The 20059-nt window shown below is 36.2% G+C and overlaps 2 protein-coding genes across 6 annotated transcripts in view; one reads left to right on the plus strand and one right to left on the minus strand.

The window, feature by feature from the left end:
• The window catches only part of itgb8 (integrin, beta 8), a 41588-nt gene extending 32485 nt beyond the window's left edge, over window positions 1–9103 (plus strand). For 4 of the 5 annotated variants that reach the window (XM_073931360.1, XM_073931362.1, XM_073931361.1 and 1 more), the window contains exons 11-15: window positions 145–367; window positions 2304–2407; window positions 2524–2634; window positions 7785–7945; window positions 8485–9103. In XM_073931360.1, coding sequence (XP_073787461.1) covers window positions 145–367; window positions 2304–2407; window positions 2524–2634; window positions 7785–7945; window positions 8485–8619 — 734 coding nt within the window. In that variant the 3' untranslated portion in view covers window positions 8620–9103. Of the gene's footprint in view, window positions 1–144; window positions 368–2303; window positions 2408–2523; window positions 2635–7784; window positions 7946–8484 lie in introns of those variants that run through there. The other variant, XR_012394826.1, reaches the window with a different exon arrangement.
• A 7565-nt stretch (window positions 9104–16668) lies between these two features.
• On the minus strand, window positions 16669–19781 carry sp8a (sp8 transcription factor a). Its single transcript, NM_213241.2, has 2 exons — window positions 19761–19781; window positions 16669–19021 (listed from the first exon to the last, which is right to left on the minus strand). Exons 1-2 carry the CDS (start codon window positions 19779–19781, stop codon window positions 17822–17824), a joined length of 1221 nt encoding a protein of 406 aa, NP_998406.2. The 3' UTR covers window positions 16669–17821.
• Between the last annotated feature and the right edge of the window lie 278 nt (window positions 19782–20059).

Below are 20059 nucleotides of genomic sequence, written 5' to 3' on the forward strand. Positions count from 1 at the left end.
GGAATAAACCATTGTATTTATTATGAAAATGTATTGTTTATGGGTATTTTTAATAACATAATAAATCATATCTGCCAGTTTATACCATTGTCTTTTTTTATTGAATTTAGTTTATTTTTATTTTATTTACTTTTTTGGTTTCAGGTCATGGCCGGTGTGTCAGAGGTGAATGTGTGTGTTTCTCTGGCTGGACGGGTGAAGCCTGCGCCTGTCGTGAGTCCACAGACAGCTGTGTGTCTGATGACGGTTTCATCTGCGGCGATCGGGGAAGGTGTGTGTGTGGAAAGTGTGTGTGTGACGATCCGCGGCGATCCGGAGCCTTCTGTGAGAAATGTCCCATGTGCCACAGCTCCTGTCAATCACACTGGTAAACCCCGCCTCTTTCTCTTGAAAAAATTTAATTGGTTAAAACACCTGTCAATCACTCACTGACGATATAAAGGATTATATTTCTTCTTAAAGGTCTTTTTAAATTAAAACATACATTTTTAGATGTTAGTTTTAAAGATATCTATTAGCTAGTGTGCTCCAAAGTAGCAACAAAATTTGCATTTGGAAAATATAAAACTGATATTAACATCCAAAGCTTGCAGTTTGTCACTTTTGCCTAAATGGATCAACAGTTTCACGTCACCTCATACTTCAGTTTCTCACAAATCTCCTGACCAATCAAAAGCTTTCTAGTATCTGACATGCCCCGCCCCCTTCTTCTCATTTGCTTTTCATTTAATGCGCTTGAGCTCAACAACTCTCACTGGCAGAACTGTAATAAAAACAAAACGCTATTGGCTGCTTTTAAAAGGGGAGGAGCTACTCTATGTCCCGCCCTCTCTTTATTTTTCAGTTGAGATTATGTTAATCATAGAATCAAAAATGCACATTTTAAAGCCCTTCACGTGACCCTTTAAAAGGCCGGTCACAATAGACTTTGCGCTCCATTCACTTTCATTCATGCGCATGTAAAACGAGAATTCATAAAATAAAATGGTCGGGGAAAACCACAGAGAGTTATTTTTATCTCACTTTGCAAATCCTATCTTGTTGACATGTTAATACGCACCTGTCAATCAACATCGGTTGGCCGGGAAAACAGCAAAGTTCACAGAGAGATCTTTTAATCCCAGTTTCTTTGCAAATCCTGTCGTGTTGACATGATGTTCGTCACTATGGAGACATATTAATACGCACCTGTGAATCAATATCGGTGGGCAGGGAAAACCACCGAGAGTTATTTTAATCTCACTTTGCAAATCCTGCTTGTTGACATGGTAACACACGCCTGTAACTCAACATCAGTGGGCGGGGAAAACAGCAGAGAGTTCACAGAGAGTTCTTTTAATCCCAGTTTCTTTGCAAATCCTGTCGTGTTGACATGATGATATTCGTCACTATGGAAACATGTTAATACACACCTGTCAATCAATATTGGTGGGCAGGGAAAACCACAGAGAGTTATTTTAATCTCACTTTGCAAATCCTATCTTGTTGACATGTTAATACGCACCTGTCAATCAACATCGGTGGGCGGGGGAAACAGCAGAAAGTTCACAGAGAGATCTTTTAATCCCGGTTTCTTTGCAAATCCTGTCGTGTTAACATGATGATATTCGTCACTATGGAAACATGTTAATATGCACCTGTCAATCATTATCGGTGGGCAGGGAAAACCACTGAGAGTTATTTTAATTTCACTTTGCAAATCCTATCTTGTTGACATGGTAACACACGCCTGTCAATCAACATCGGTGGGCGGGGAAAACAACAGAGAGTTCTTTTAATCCCAGTTTCTTTGCAAATCCTGTCGTGTTGACATGATGATATTCGTCACTATGGAAACATGTTAATACACACCTGTCAATTAATATCGGTGGGCGGGGAAAACCACAGAGAGTTATTTTAATTTCACTTTGCAAATCCTGCTTGTTGACATGGTAACACGCCTGTCACTCTACTTCAGTGGGCGGGGAAAACAGCAGAGAGTTCACAGAGAGTTCTTTTAATCCCAGTTTCTTTGCAAATCCTGTCGTGTTGATATGATGATATTCGTCACTATGGAAACATGTTAATATGCACCTGTCAATCAATATCGGTGGGCGGAGAAAACCACACTCCTACCTCACATTGCGGAGCACCTTAAAATAGCTATGATTTAGATCCCATTTAATAAAAAGAGACTTGTTATGTTTATATCACTCCAATATGGCCGTGGACACACTATACATACACACATTTCTGTCCAAGCATTGATTTTTGCATGATATGTGCAGAATCTGCTCTTAATAGTTGTTTTCTTTGTATTTTAGGAACTGTGTGAACTGTCATCTGTCGAATGGACTCGGATCTGATGGTTTTCAGCTCTGTAATCAAAGCTGCTCTCCATTGGTGGACTATGTTGATGACATCACAGGTACAACAACGCAACACAATGCACAATGAGAAATGCACAGTTTTCGGCTGGCCTTTTGAGATGTGGCTGTAATAAATGGTCTGTTGTGTTTGTGAATGAACCGTGGTGTTGTTCAGAGCTGGTCCGGGGGAAATACTGCCTGTATCCCAGCACTGATAAGTGTCAGTATCGCTTTCTCATGGAATTGGCATCAGATGGAGCTCAGCTGCACATTAGTCGACATCCTGGTAAGGAAATGAATTCTTCTTCTTCTTTTTCTTTCTCCTCCGCCTTTTCCCTTTTCAACCTCTGTTTTTACAGTACAGAAACATGAGAAATTATAATATAGTTAGAGAAAACGGAAGTCTTTAGGACCATTTGTGATTTTTTTTCAGCACACGTCTTCCACAAACTTTCATTACCCTATTATTAAAACTTATTTTGTGCAATTCTCATTACTGAAAATGATTAGATTGGTTTGTTTGTTTGTTTGTTTGTTTGTTTGTTTGTTTGTTTGTTTGTTTGTTTGTTTGTTTGTTTGTTTGTTTGTTTGTTTGATGTAAAATGCCGCTAGCTCTCTGCAACTCTCACATGGTCACCCACTGAAGCTAAGCAGGGCTGTGCCTGGTCAGTACCTGGATGGAAGACCTCACCCTAATGCCCCAGTATATTGATTGGGACTCTATAATGCTCAGTGAGCACCATCTTTCAGATGAGATGTTAAACCAAGGTCCTGACTCTCAGTGGTTGTTAAAAATCCCAAGAAAAAGAAAAGAGTAGAGGTCAACCCCGGCATCCTGGCCAAATTTACCCATTGGCCTCCTAATCATCCCTATATCTGAATTGGTTTCATCACTCCTCTCCACCAATCAGCTGGTGTATGGACTGGCGCAATATGGCTGCCATCATGTTGTCCAGGTGGATGCTGCACACTGGTGGTGGATTAAGGAGATTCCCCCTAAAAATGTGTAAATTGCTCAGAGTGTCCAGAAAAGCACTATATAAAAGCAAGGAATTATTATTATTATTATTATTATTATTATTATTATTATTATTATTATTATTATTATTGCTATTATCATTGCTAATATTATTATTATTATTATTGTTGATATTATTATTATTATTATTATTATTATTATTATTATTGTTGTTGTTGTTATTATTATTATTATTATTATTATTATTATTATTATTATTATTATTGCTATTATCATTGCTAATATTATTATTATTATTATTGTTGATATTATTATTATTATTATTATTATTATTATTATTATTATTATTGCTATTATCATTGCTAATATTATTATTATTATTATTGTTGATATTATTATTATTATTATTATTATTATTATTATTATTATTGTTGTTATTATTATTATTATTATTTATTTTATTTTTTATTTTTGTTATTATCATTATTATTATTAATAATATTATTATTATTATTATTATGAAAATAAAAGAAAAAATCCTGCAGAAATTAAATGCAGAAATCTGTTGTATCATAATGCATAAAAATTTTGGTAAGTTCTAGTCTATTGTTAATAATAAAAAATATTTTATTGATTGATTTTATTGTTGATGTTTTACAGTGAATATTTTAAATTTTTAAATGCTGTAATTTTCCACATTATAGTGATAAGTGACCTTTTTTGTATTACAGTAATGCAGCTCTCATGTGAAATTATAATTAATTTATCATAAATTAAGCAATTCAATTAAGAATTGTTTGTTTATTGTAAGTTGTAAATATAATAAAAATAAATAAACATAAATTAAAACCTATAAAATATAAATAAACAAAAAACACACAAGAAAGCAAATAATATAATATAAATACACATATTATATATTTGTTTGTTTGCAAATAAATAAATATTGCATTTAACCGCATCTAAATAAAATGGTAAAATATTTTACTCCATAAATTCAATTCAATTCAATTAGACCAAAGCTTCTGTACCATAATGTGTAAATAATTTTTCATTTCATCTTAAAAATTAGTTATTATTTTCCAAATTACAGTAATGAGAAAGTACTTTTTGCTGTTATTTACTTAAATTACTGTAGTGCTGTTTTATAATGCAATTGTAGTGCATTGAAAGTAATTTATTTATTGATAGTTTTTTATTTACTGCTATTTTTAGCATTTAATTATACTAGCTTTATGTTTATTTTATGTAAGAAATGTTTTAGATATTTATGTTAAACAGCTAAACTTAAAACATTGACAAAGTAACTCGACACAGTGGGTTATCCCGGACGAGCCCCCACAAATAATACATGCTTTTTACAAGGTTTTATGAAAGGACCTCAACTTTTTATTTATTTATTTATTTATTTATTTATTTATTTATATTTTTATTTTTTATTATTTATTTATTTAATTTTGACTTTTTTTTCTTCTGTGAAATTTGATCTTTTGTAGTTTTGCGAGATTCACCTTTTTGCTCATTTCCTCCCAAAAGCACATTTTATTGTTGGTAGGTTTTTCTTTCATCCCTCAAGGAGGCTTAAAGAGAGTTGCATTGCTTTGAAGCAAATACATTTCCTCAGATGTTCCTCCCTAAATTCCTCTGTAGAAATAAAAACCCCATTCATGAGCATGAGTCGGTCCAGAGGAGCTCACAAATACTTGAATTCCTATCCAGATCTTCTTTTAGTTTGCAGAATTTGAGAATCTGAGCCAGAGTCTCAATCTAATCTTCTCAGAGGAAGAACAGATGCATTTCATTTCATTCATTAAATAAAACAAGATTTACTTAACAAATATTAAAAGTGATGACTAAATTGTCAAGCTAGTAAAGAGGTTCAGGGAAAAGGGTTTGTTAAGGACAAAAGAACTCCAAAATTCTCTCGTAACCTAAACAGCATCAGCCAGATGTTTCTGTTGTGTGGCGTTATTATGACATAAAAACAGCTGGAGAAGAAGCTCCCTCAGGCCTGAAGCTGATCGGCAAACCAGCTGGAGCTCAGAGCTTCACACTGCATCAACACACACACATATAAAAATACAGATCCACTGTTCCTGAACTCAGGAGGTTTGGCTCTGATCCAGTACAGTCCAAACACAAAGACATCAAGTATAGCACACTGACCTTTCACTGGTTTCCATGGAGACCAAGTGAGTCACGCTACAATAGTTTTTTTGTGAATTGTGGGAACATTCCATAACTTTCTATTGTGTTTATACTGTACAAACTCTATTTTCTTTCCCAACCTCATCTCAGGGTGTCCGTGGATCCCTAAAAAATCTATACAAATGTCTTAAATTCTATAGTATAAAAATAAGGCCTTACTAAGTCTTAAAATGTCTTAAATCTGTGTTTCAAATGTCTTAAAATGCAATCAAAAACCGACCCTATAAAAAAATTTTGTTTCTGTTTTGAAAACTACTTAAATTTTTTCTGTCTCTTTGTCACCCAGAATGAAACCCAATTAAATACATGTTTGTGGAGATTTCAAATTCGGTACTCTCAAATTATTATACTTTACTAGTAGTCTTAAATTTTATCCTGTTTGGTATAAAAAAGGCTTAAATATAACTCTACGAAACCTAAGCTATCATTAAAGCCAACTCTTCACAGGAAATGGGTGCATTTCTTGCAGCTAAACTCTAAACATTTCCAAAGTAACTGAACACAGTGGAATATCCTGGATGAGCCCCCATACTTAATACCTTTTACGATGTTTTAATGAAAGGACTTTAACTCCAATCTTGGAAATCCTATTGCAGAGAGAACACAGAAGAATCAGTGCTCTCAAACACACACAGTCACACAGTCGCACATACACACAGTCGTTTTTTTTTTGTGAATTATGGGGACATTCCATAAGTTTCTATAGTTTTTATACTCTACAAACTGTATTTTCTATCTGCATATACCCCAAACCAATCTCTAAACCCAATTCTCACATAAACTATGTGAATTTTTTTGCCGACATTGCAGCTAAAAGCAAAGTAACTCGACACAGTGGAATATCCCGGACGAGCCCCCAAAAAAACTACATACATAATAATACTCTTTACTATGTTTTAACGAAAGGACCCCAACTACAGTTTTGGGAATCCTATTGCTGAGAGCACAAATACACACACTGTCTCAAACATACACACACTCACTCATACTCACACACATTTATTTTTGAGAATTATGGGGACATTCGATAACTTTCTGTTGTTTTTACACTGTACAAACTATATTTTCTGTCCCCCTATACCCCAGCCCTATCTCGAAACCCAACTCTTACAGAAAACGTGTGCATTTGTTTAGCCGACATTGCAGTTAAACTCAAAACATTGCCAAATAACTCGACACAGTGGAATATCCCGGACGAGCCCCCAAAATATAATACATCCTTTTACGATGCTTTAACGAAAGGACTCCAACTACAGTTATAGAAGTCCTGTTGCAGAGAGAACGCAGAAAAAGCAATGCTCTCAAGCCATGATGGTGTCGGCTGTGCTTACATGCATTCATTTTGAAGCAAAAGTATTTACTGGGCTTAACCCTTACCCTGAACCTAACCATAACCACAACATTAACCCTTAAAACCAAGTCTTGACCCTCAAACAGCCATTTAAAGGGGTGCCAGAAAGTGAGGAACAAATAAAATGTCCTGGTTTTACTCCCTTGGTGCTCATTTAGAGGGTCCAAAGCTGAACTGGATAGTTGAACACACACACATACACTTGTACAGCTATCCTTCTGGGGACTTCACTTAGACGTAATGATGTTTATACTGTACAGACTGTATATTTACTCCCCCTCCCCCTAAATCCAACCCTCATTAGAAACATTCTGCATTTTTATATGTTCAAAATACTTCATTCGATGTGATTTATGAGCTGTTCCCTTCACGGAGACTAAAAAATAAATGTTCCCACAAGGTCAAAATGTATACTTGTGGGGACATTCGTTTACACAATGTAAGGAATACAAGGCACACACACACACAATGGCTCATGCTGTTCTCCAGGCAGTAGTGGGGGGTGTCCGAAACGTCATTTGAGTGAGTGATTTTATGAGAGAATGTGCTCAGTCAAGAGAGCTAAACATCCCACAGGAGCAAGGAAACACTGCTGAGATCACTTTAATATGTCCGTTGTTTTCCTCAGACAGTAACCAGCTCATTTAGAGAGACCACTTTCACTTATAGCCAATACACATCACACTAAACATGACATTTTAAATCACATATACCACTATCAAGCATTATGCATGTTCTAATTCTGCAGTGTGAGCTTAAAGGCAATAATAAAAGGTGCCTGGTGTATCATCAGCATTAAAGCCTTCCAGAAATGTTTTTTTTCCTGTGGATAAGTGTGTGACTGTGTCAAAACTGAAGGCTTTTCTCTGCTTCATGGTTTGTTTTCTGTGTTAAACAGTGTGTGTTTGGAGCCGGCGGTACTTTAAGACCTTTCTCAGCGTCTTCCTGCTGACCGTCACACTGGGCATCGGGATGTTGGCCGGCGTCCGGCAGCTGCTGAGAGTTACAGGCCGCTCCTGCATCTCCAAGACTGAGCCGCAGTTCGAGCACACACACAAGGTGTGTGTACCCCTGTACTGCCCTATGTCATTTTCAATGCAATGATGGCATTGTTTGTGATGTGTTTGTTACATAAATACATCATAGCATGCTTTTCAACTCGAAATTATCAAGACAATATAACTTGTCATAAATCCGTCATAAACATGAGTGCCGTGAGATCATCATAACTGCAGCGTCAATTTAATAACAGCATCTTTAATATGTTTCGTAACCTCAAATACAGTGGTACAAATTTAATTTGTCAATTAAATTAATTGTTATTAATGATGATGTTTTATTTAAACTAGTGTTGGGCCATTTTTGGCGTTATTGTGCAGCGTTAACGCGAGACTCTTATCACGCGATAAATATGTGTCTATTCTACGCATAATGAATGTCTTTACTGTCACTATTGATGCAACAGATTAGAAAAGAGGAAAAGAGATTACTAATATCAGCAGGTTTTCCTAATAAAATAAATGTTTACATTTTAAAAAATCCCATGAGATGCATGAGCTATCGCTGATCTCTGTCTGTTGTTGAATTTCATAATGCAGGACTCGTCTTACGTCCCAACGAGCAGTGAGAAGACCATAACATACAGGAGGGACCGTCTGCCCAATCACCCGGTGGAGATGCACACACACACACCCACACTTACACACAAGATGCCCATCGGGGACGCCTGGTAGTGCAACAAACACTACCTGAAAGAAAACACAATCCTAAAGCACTTACTTCACCACAGCGGTACCTTCAGTGGCTTTACTGAGGCTTCTTTTCAAGTCTAATTTATTATCTTCAGTGGCATTAAGAGCGGCAGAGAGAGGGAGATGAAGATTCCTGTTAAACTCGTGTGGTTTCTGGGCCAATTTTCTGCGCTTCTCCAGTCGTCTCTCTGTTTTTTACGCTTATAGTTTGTTCGTTAGCATCTATTTTTTTTTCTATTTTTTTTTTTTTTTTAGATATCAGTACACTACAGACTCTGGCTGTGTTCAGAATAGCATACTAGCACACTGCTTGTACACTGAAAAGAACGATTCATTAGATTCACTCATTATTTTTGCGGTTAGCTGGTTGCAAACTATTTATATGGGCTGAATTTGAACAAACAAATTCATTCATTACTATTCGTTAGTCTCTATATTTTAGAGGACGCCACAGTGGAATGAACCACCAACTATTCCAGCATATATTAGACCAGTGTTTCTCAACCACAATCCTGAAGGACCACCAACACTGCATGTTTTGGACGTCTCCTTTGTCTGTCACACCCATTACAGGTCTTTCAGTCTCTGCTAATGCGCTGATGATCTGAATCAGGTGTGTTAGACCTAACGGATGCCATTCCAGTCACACCCAACACTGGGAAACACCCATACACACTAACTCACACACACACACACACTCAAACACTACAGCCAATTTAGTTTATTCAATTCACCTATAGCGCATGCGTCTGGACTGTGTGTGGGGGTAATCAGAGCACCCAGAGGAAACCCACGCCAACATGGAGAGAACCCAGAAATGCTGACTGGCCCAGCCGGGATTTGAGACGAACAGTGAGCCACCATGCAACCTGTTTGCAACCAGTTAGCTTTCAAAATGTAGTAAATCCAATGAATCATATAGTATACACTACATTCAAACTACTTAGTGTACTTAGTGCAATTTGTGGTAACACTTTATGTTAAGGTGTCCTTGTTATATGCACATTACTGTAGTAATTATGCTAATTACATGCAGGTAAATCTAACCCTAACCATAAACATAGTAAGCACACTTAAACAATGTGTATATTCTTCTGCTTGTTCAAATTACTTATTTAACATGAGCTGAAACAACAAAATTCTTTAGACTTTTGGGGAGGTAACTTAATTGTTTTATGTTCAAACTACTAAAATTTGTTAACTTAATGAAACGTGTTGGCATAAATGAATTGTGTAGATCTCTGCTTTTTACAGTATACATGTACAAGTGAGTAGATCCATTGCCTTAAAAGTGACAAGTTAGCTGTACTTAAAAATGTAAGTAATTCTGTTGCAACTGTTAAGTTAATATAACTTATTTTAATATTTTTTATTTTAATAATTTTTTTTATTTTAATTATCAATTACTTAATAATTTAAGGCAATGGTTTTACTCTCTTTTTTCAAAGTTAAGTCAACAAAGCACTTTTTACAGTGTAGTTGATCAATTTACCCAACAGTTAAGTTAATTTTAAGAGTGTAACTAATAAGGACATCTTAAAATTAAGTGTACACCTATTTATTGATTTCCAGAATATACATTCAAACATTCTCAAATTTAGATATGTTCATCTGAGAAGCAAAATGAATTAGGATGTTAACCTTTTGTTTATTCGTTTATGCTTTAAACATACAAGTGTACAATAGTTAAAAAGGAAAACAATATTTTTACTGACCCTATTAAAAGATATTTGTCTTGTTTTAATATATTTGTTTAAGAAACGAATGTTTTATATCATTGCATTTTGCTTCTCAATTAAATGTATGTTGATTTTAAGATATTTAGAATGGAAAACAAGTCTAAAACGGGACATTTTTTGTAGTGTAGAAATAACGGTTGTTTTTTTCTAATAATATTTTTACAGTGTATTTCTGCTGTGCATTTGCAAGCATGCCCAACATACAAAAGAAAGCATTTCTCATTCCACATTGTGATGGACTCAACATTTCCAGCATGATGCATCCGTGTTTAACGCCACTTTCTTGAGGCATTACTAGGGCCAGACAGAATCTGCGGACATTTTTTACTACTTCTGCGGATTTAAATGATTTTAGGAGTATCATAACTACAAACTTAATATATAAAATAATAATAATTATTATTATTTTTTATTTAATGTGTACAATGCAAATCCAATTAGATCCAACTATTTGGTAAACAAAGCAAGTCTCTCATTTAATATACATTTACTAAAAGACCAAAATATTACTTTACAAACTGTATTGTAAATAAATCAAATGAACATTTAAATATTATGATTATATCACAATAAGATTTGTGAAATTAATATAAAAACTGAATAAACATTCATTTACACAAGTAATACATAGACTCAATAATGAGATAAAAAGCTGCGGATTTCTGCGCGCACAGATTCCGTGTGGGCCTTGGCATTACTACAAAACAATAACCGAAGGTGCTAAAATACTTTATATTTTATTTTTAGATGATTTTTAAGTTTTGTTTGTGTGCATTTAGTATGGTGATCAACTTTTTCCACTTTTTTGTGTATTTTTTTATTTACTTTTCACTTTACGAGCTTACATTTAATTTTTTTTTTTTACATTTTAGGGCATTAAAAATGCTACATTTATTTTTTGTAATGATGACCAAGCGGTGCAGTGCTATTTTGAATGCTTATCACTGCATACCAGTTTATTGCATCTTTTACTATTATGGAAAAGCATGCAAGCGTTGAGTGATATCATAAAAATAGCATGCGTTATCTATTGTTTTGTGAGCTCATGTGACACCAGTGTGGATTTAAATGTTATTTGCATAGTGCATGCTTAAAGTGCCATTGTCAGTATGCATCAAGCAGTTAGCCAGTATTCAATTCTGAACACAGTAGTTTGGAAACCCCTATCCTGCTGACTTGGATTAGTCCGCCCCCTAGTGTTCAGCACGCGCTCAACCATTCCTAATGATCAAAGTAGCTCGTTTTATTTCTTGAAGCTTTTTTTAATATTTAATGGAGTGTTGAGATTGCATTCAGGTTCATTGAAGGTGTTAATATGTAAAGCAGAGATCTAAATTATTGTCCGCACTTTGCCAGCTCAATTGAAGCTGCATATCTACATGATTCCCTGGTAGAACTGGAGATTGAAGGAAGTTGTTTCCTACACTAGTAAGTACAGATTTGTGTTGATTATTTACCTGCTGGTCGGTATTTATATCTGTCGTCGTGAACTACTGAGGGCCGCTTTTGGTCCAATATTATGGTACGAACCCTCGCGGTCAAATTAGCATTCCTGTGGCGCTAATGAAATGCAGATTTAACATGTTGTTTACATCGGGAGAACATTCAACGTATTTATTTGTAGTTGTTTTCTCTGTTTTGTTAGAAATAAATGCTGTCTAGTCCTTTTTGTAGTGTGAACAGATTCTGGTAAGAGCAATACAACGTTAGCATGTGTAAATTGTGACTGCACATGTCATGTTTGCCTGGTTGTGTTTGTGAATGTACTTTGGGTTAATTAAACACAATTCCCCTCACACCAGCCGATATTGTTGTAGCCAGTTGAAAATGAATCAATAAAAACATAACACGGTATTTCGGTCAATTGTGTCATAATTTAACGTTATGTTAATATAACAGTATAAGTAGTCTATAAACAGTGGTTCAAAAGACCCAGGCCCACCAGGGGCGCCCTCAAGTGTAAACCTGTTTACCTGTGTAAACCCTGGCCACCCATGTGGCCGGCCCAATGACTTTGCTGTTGATATTATTAATTTAAATGTACTTAAGTACATATAAAATATTAAAATAAATGAATAAATAAAATGCAGCCACCCCTGCTGAAAAAAACATAAGCTGGTTTAGCTGGTTGACCAGACTGGTTATAGAGGGGTTTTGGCCATTTCCAGGCTGGTTTCCAGCTATTTCCAGCCTGGTCTTAGCTGGTCAGGCTGGGAGATGACCAGCTAAAACCAGCCTAACTAGGCTGGGAGTCCAGCCAAAACCAGCTGTGTCCAGCTTAAACCAGGCTGGTCAAGCTGGTTTTAGTTGGTTTTAGCTGGTCATTTTGAGCCTGACCAGCTAAGACCAGGCTGGAAATGGCTGGAAACCAGCTGAGGCTGGTTTAAGCTGGATTTTTCAGCAGGTACTAAATTATTGTGGTTTGATTTGTGCCACTGACATAGCATTGCCCCCCCAAACCCGATTGTTGTTGATAACATGCACAACAGACAGCAATGGCAATTTAATATTTACCTTAAGGTATATCAATAGAAGAAGCAGTATTAACAATATTGTGGATCAAAAAGGAGTATAAATGATATTATTAGGGTCTGAGTGAGTGTGTGTGTATATTACAATGCCTTTTGTACAATTTTACAAGTTTTAATAGTTCATTAATCTTCATTAATTTTAGACATGGCATATTCTGTATATACTGTGAAAAAACTGAAAAGTTATTTATATATATGAAAAGTGTTTTTAAACTAAATATCGATTTTATTTGGTTTGCACATTCATTATTTCAAGGAATAAATTGCCATATTTCAAGAGTAATTAATTAAATGAATTAAAACCACATTATTTCATTTACCAGAAGCAAAAATATAACATTACACTGAATTCATTATTTTTTTGTGTGCCACCCCAAGATTTAGTGTGGCCTTTTCTGGCCACCCCTTAGAAAATGTTCTGGGGGCGCCACTGAGACCCACACCTCACTGACAAAGGTCCGAAATTTGTCCCATTCGTAAGCTGATTTCTTCTATTTTGACTGCTATACCATCATAAATTGTGAAAATTGTCAGTTACAGAAGTTTTTGACTCTGCAATCGTAGGTTATATAAGGAATCATGATGAGAGTGAGTATAGGTTGCTTTTAAAAAGTTTTGCTGACTGGTGTGATATGAATTGTCTTAAATTAAACACTAGTAAGACCAAAGAAATTATTGTTGATTTTAGTAGACATCCATCACAAGCGGTGCCCGTAATTATACACGAGTCAGAAATTGAGATCGTTTCGTCATATAGGTACCTGGGTGTATATTTGAACAACAAGCTCGATTGGTCTGAAAACACAATCCAGGTGTATAAGAAGGGTCAGAGCCGCATTCATTTATTAAGACGACTGAGGTCCCTTGGTGTGTGTCAGAGACACTGTTAAAAACTGTTTATGACTCTGTGGTGTCTTCTGTGATTCTGTATGCTGTAACCTGCTGGGGAGGGGGACTGTTGGAGAAGGAGAAAAACAAATTAAATAAGCTCCTAAAAAGAGCAGGTTCTGTTGTGGGGTGTGCACTACCTACCATAGAAGAGATTGCACAGGATCGAATGCTGGACAAATTTGTTAGTATAATGAACCACGATAGCCATCCCCTTTTTGATACAGTCCTACCAGTCATACCAGATGAATTGTGCTGAACTTGAATTAGATATTAGATATGTACAAGTGTTTACTCTGTGTTTTTGAACCAAGGTGTGCAGTATGAAATGTAATTTTATTATTGTTTTTATATGTATCTAACTTATTCATCTATTTTTAGTATGGAGAGCTCTGCTGTGACATGTGAATTTCCCTCCGGGGATTAATAAAGTCAAACTAAAACTAACCAAAAAAAACTAAAACTAACTAAAAACTAAAAGAAAATAACCCATCGAAAAGGCTTTAGGACCAAGCGGAATCCTGGCCAAATTCTCAGGAAAGTTGAATGTGCTGGCCAGTTTATTATTTGCCTAATACATAACAATAGGCTAGTTTAGCTTTGTTTTAATGATGTAATAAGTTTAAAAAAAAAAAATATATATATATATATATATATATATATATATATATATATATATATATATATATATATATATATATATAAATATATATATATATATATATATATATATATATATATATATATATATATATATATATATATATATATATATATATATATATATTCATGTTCCTTTGTTCTAAATATTTAGGAAATATTTTTGGTACCTACATCAAAACAGGTTATGATGACCATCCAATCTAATCCAGCTAAAAGTAGTGCTTAAAATATCACAAAAATTCAGTATTTAATTTCATAATTTAATAGAATGAGATGAAAGAACCACCACTTTCACCAGGCTGGCTAAGGGCTTGATAAAGGTAAATCATTCGTCATTCGGTCAAGTTTCTGGAAAAGTGGGCACCATTTTTAAATGAAATGAGTAAGACTTTCTGAAGTTTGCTTATACACGGGTATTAAAGTCACACAATTAAGCAGACTCATTTATCATATAACAGATAAATACTGCTTTTCTCACTTAGCCTTTGCAATTTTAAATGTACATGTGTGTCCATTCAGCTGCTTTAAATGCAAACGGCTGAGTTATTTCATTAAAATATTTGTATATTTCAGTATAGCCTATTACATTATTATTATAGTTTTCCTCTATGTCTTCTTGATCTTTTACACTGTAGAAACGGATTAGTTATTTAAAGCAAGTAAACCAATTGCCTTAAAAGCAACACATTGACTGCACAAAAATAATGTAAGTAAACCCATTGTGACTTGGATTTGTTAAGCTGACTTAATTTTAGTTATGCAAATTGTACTCAATTTTTTAAAGTCAACGAATCCCTTTTTACAGTGTGAGACTATTTAGCACGTCTGTTTTCAAATAAGTACTGTAATTATCACAATATTACATATTTGGTGCTTCATTAGAAAAATCAACAATTAATTTAGAAGACACACTGGAGTGTGGAAGAGCAGATTTATTTTACTATATGTCAATTAGCTAAATAAATAAAAAGCTGAGATGGGTGGGGGGGGTTAGAATATATATACTGTATAAAGTTGTATATACTGTAAAATAAAGGTGTATTGGGAAAAAAGTGATGAGTTTTATTTTTAAAAAGTGAGTACAATTAGCATAATCATAAAAATTAAGTCAGCTCAACATTTCCAAGTTACAATCGGTTTACAAACAAGCCAACTTGTTTGCTTTTAACGCAATTGGTTTACTCACTTTAATCACTTTTTACAGTGTTAACTAGCCTACACACAAAACATGTTTGCTGCTTCTTCAAATTACTTATTTAAAATGAACTAAAACAACATAATTATTGAGTTTTTTTGGCACTTTTTGTTTTATGTTCAATCCACTTAAATTTGTTGCATGAACTAAATTGATTTGTGTTGGAGCAGCATAAATAAATTGTGTGGAATTCAGCATTTTTACAATGTAGTGTTTTACAAAATATGGTGGATACGTGGATAATATTATTTCACGTCAGCACTTGTGATCAAAATAATTGATGGGCCTTTTGAGCTGCTGTTCGGTCATTGGCCACTAAGAGGAGCTAAATACTTAAACGGTGATGAAATAATTAGCCTAAAATGTCATCAGGTCAGGGCATCCGCTGCGTAAAAACTTGCTGGATAAGTTGGCGGTTCAATCCGCTGTGGCGACCCCAGGATTAATAAAGGACTACGCCGACAATATGAATGAATGTCATCAGGTCACAAACAAATGATTTTGAACCAGGCACAACATGTTTTATTTTTTATTTGCGTGATTTTACTTAAGAGTTTTGTGTAAGCTATTACTTTAGTTGGGGCAGATTGAGTTCAGTCAAAATAAATCTGCTTTAAAGTCGTTTAGCTAATGTGCTGTATATAGGTTTATACTTTTTCTATTGCCAATCAAAAAAGAGTCGTTTACAATATTTCTCAGTTTAATTTGTGACTATATTTTAGACAATGCATTTCAGTCACACGCGAATGAATATATCAAAACCAAACAAAAAATAACATTAATAACATTTAATTTAATTATTTTGCCTATTAAAAAATATATAATAATAATAATAATAATAATAATAGGCCTAATAATAATAATAACAATAATAATAATATAATAATAATAATAATTGACACTGTAATTGTTTTGTTTTGTATACCGCCAGTTCCCTTCGGAGTTTATAGGCTGAAATAAACTTAAATATTTCGCAAACAAAACTGTCACCAACCCACAGAACACATAAAAACAGTCCAAGTCAAATGTGACTTTATTATCTCAAAGTAAACGGTCAGTAAATACAAACACACATGCTGATTTAAATAATAATAATAAAACAAACGATAAACAAAAGATGATCGAGCTGATTCGATCCCGAAATTATAAATATAGATTCAAAGTGCGACTCTGATAGACTTCAAAGCACAAATCAAACTCGATGATAAATAGAGTTTCAAGACAATCCTATGTACAATCTCACTTTGCATTGAGAAGGGTTGAGATTCACTAGATAACAACTGCACGATGAAATTAAGACTAATGTACAAAAGCGCGCTTTTAACCTCCAGATGATGCGTGAGTTTTCGTAGATTCACTCGATTAGAGACTTTGCATTTCAAAATCAAGTTGCACAAAATAAAACCGTTTAATAAAAACAAACGTGCAGCTGCTAAGAAATAAAATCCTTGATTTCCTATCTGAAGTAATAAAGTGCCTCAAGAGACAGGAGTGAATGGGGAATCTGGAAATGCAGCGCAAATAAGTTCAGCAGTTTGTTTCATCTTTACCTCCATTGCGAGGTTATTTGATCACTTTATTCATGAAGGAGTGGTTTAAATATCCAAGAACACCTGAGAGAGACCTTCTGCTGATTTACAGACAATTATCATTAAACATTTTTGAACATTTGCGTCTATTCTGATAAATCCACTGGCCTTTAAATGCGCACTGAACATTCTTAAACATAAAGGCTCGTCAATGAACATCGCAGCCTCTTGAACGCACACAAAATCTGAACTTCTTAACAAGAATAAGAGTTGCTCTTTTCCAAAAGGAAAGGTTTATTGGCACCTGTGGCTCAATTGGGAACTTGTTTGAGACCAGTTTCCATTCCACAAAAAAGTGCTTTGTAGTGGAAAAGTGTCCTTTAGAGTTGTATTATTAATTTAGGAACTTTTTAAAAGATTTATTGCATCGCTCAGAAGAAACAACTCTTTTTTTAGAAGCTTTATTTTTAAGAATGTGCGGCTCTTTGGAGATTAAACGCTTTATGCTGTGTTTTTCGGTTCTTCAGATTTGTACGCACTATGCAAGTTTTCCAATAATTTGAGAATGCAGTTATATTTATGTTTTGCTTCTCATTTGAACCTTTATCTTTAAGAATGCACGCATGCATTTAGTTCTTTTCAGAGTCCGTTCTGGACGGGTTCTGTGTTGTGGATCATTTCCGGGGATTGGCAGGCTGGGCTGCCCGGTACACTCTGTTCGCTGTCGGTATCGCTGCTCTTTTTAAGCCCGTTAGACCCGGGTTCCCCGGCGCTGTGCGTTTTTACGTGTTTACTGAGATGATCACTGCGCATGAAGCGCTTGTTACACACTGGACAGGAGAATCTCTTTTCCCCGGTGTGTGTGCGTAAATGTCGCTGGAGCTCGTCGGATCTGGTGAAGCGCTTCCCACAGAAGAGCCAGTTACACACGAACGGCCTCTCGCCGGTGTGCCAGCGCAAATGCGCTTTGAGGTGAGAGGTCTTTCCGTATACTTTCCCGCAGCCCGGGATGTGGCAGCTGTGGAGCCCCTTTCTGCGTAGACTGGCCCCCGCAGGCCCCAGTCTCTCCGCCTCCTGACAGTTCGGACAGTCACAGGTCGCTCTGCCCGAGTAGCGCCTGGTGGAGGAACGCGGAGACCCGGCCAACGGCACCACAGGAGACCCTCCTAAAACCGCGCTGTTGGCACCAGTGCTGCTGTCTGTGTAGGTGGCGGAGAGAACTGGTTTGAACCCGTCCATCAGGTGCTGCCCACTGCTTAGGAGATGTGGAGACGGGCTGGCACTGAACGCGGAGTGAGTGAGGGAGGGATAGTCTGAGTTATAGCCGCTCAGGGGCGAATGCAAAGAGGTCTGAAGCGCGGCACCATTCGCGCTTTGAACATCAATCCAACCTGTGCCAACATCCCACCAGGAGGATCCGCTCCCATCCCCGGAGGAGATGCCAGCATGCGCGGATTTGAACCACGTCTCGTACGGGTGCGCGACGCTCATCCTCGGGTAAATCCCCTGGAGAGAGTCCACTTTCGAGATGAACACGGACTGCGCGCTCGGGTCCTGAGAACTGTTGGCGACTGAAGTTTGAAACACCGGATAGTCGTTTCCAAACGGGCTGGTGGAGGTGGTGGTGCCCGTTAAGGAGAACGAGCTGTTGGCGCTGAAAGAGTCGTTCCTCTGCGCGCCGAACGGGGAGAGAGAGCAGCTGCTGGGCGCTGCGCGTTTCCAAGGGTGAAAGCCGCCTTTCCCAAACGAGCCGCTGTCCGAGGGGGGACTCGAACTCCCTATTTTGTTACAGGTTGCTGCTAACATGGCCAATGGAGTGGATCCAACCCTTGGTTCCTCCTGTGCGCATACAAAAACCCAGTGTTAACAAGAAAGAAAAGGAGTTTGGCGTATTGCAAATTATAAGCAATTTATGAAAACGCGCACAATTTGATTAGTATTCTTTCAAAGATATTTTTTTCAAGGAAATCATTAGTTCATGAAAATACAGCAGTGAAACTTGATGGATTTTTTTTTTGTTGCGTTTAATTGGCTTTTTTACCAAAGCAAAAGTTTATGTTGTTTAAACTCAACCCGCTGTGATTTTATCCTTGCATTAAACTTTTCCGACTCTGTTCTGCCATCGGCAACACTGCTCATAAAAACAGAAAGTTCCAGTTAGAACCAGTTTTACAGTCTGATCCTTTTGGACAACATTTAACTCTGTTTAAATACACGTAAACCTTATGTATGACCCAGCAAATCTATAATAAAATTAGCCGATATCGATTGTTTAATCTCCTTTTTTAGTTAGGGATAATTTAAACTTGAGGTATTCAAAGAAATGTTCTACGAACATTATTTCCAATCAACGCCCTAAGAATTGTAAACATTCTGCAGGCTCATGTGACCTTAATCTAGCCTAACAGGTCAGCATTACGCACGGATTACGCACCGTCATTCATATCACTAGCGTATATTAATATAAACATCAGATTAAATCATCTTAAATTCGTCTCATTTCAGTTTAAAAAATCTCCAACAGACACACGAAGTATGTCCCAGCCAGCTTAACGCATAGAGATGCATCCGTACTCACCCCAAGAAGTGAAGTTGCCATCACCTGCGAAAGGTCTTTACATTTATAAGTCCCTCGGCTGTTTTGGAGACTTTTACCGCCCACCGCAGCACAAATGCTTTCGGCTCCGGCTTTGAAGATCCACCAGAGCCAGTGCGACCAATCAGATCAGCTGAAATCTTAGGGAATGCGCGTTCGGCGATGATGTCATCTCGATGACGTGTTGCACTGGTAATTGTTTACAAGTGGGAGGAGGGACGGGCGGGGGAGTCAATCTTTACTAGACCTTTTTTTTTTAATTGTTAGGGTAACCCATGTAA

Source organism: Danio rerio, chromosome 19, assembly GCF_049306965.1.
Source record: "Danio rerio strain Tuebingen ecotype United States chromosome 19, GRCz12tu, whole genome shotgun sequence".
NCBI classification, from domain to species: Eukaryota; Metazoa; Chordata; class Actinopteri; order Cypriniformes; family Danionidae; genus Danio; species Danio rerio.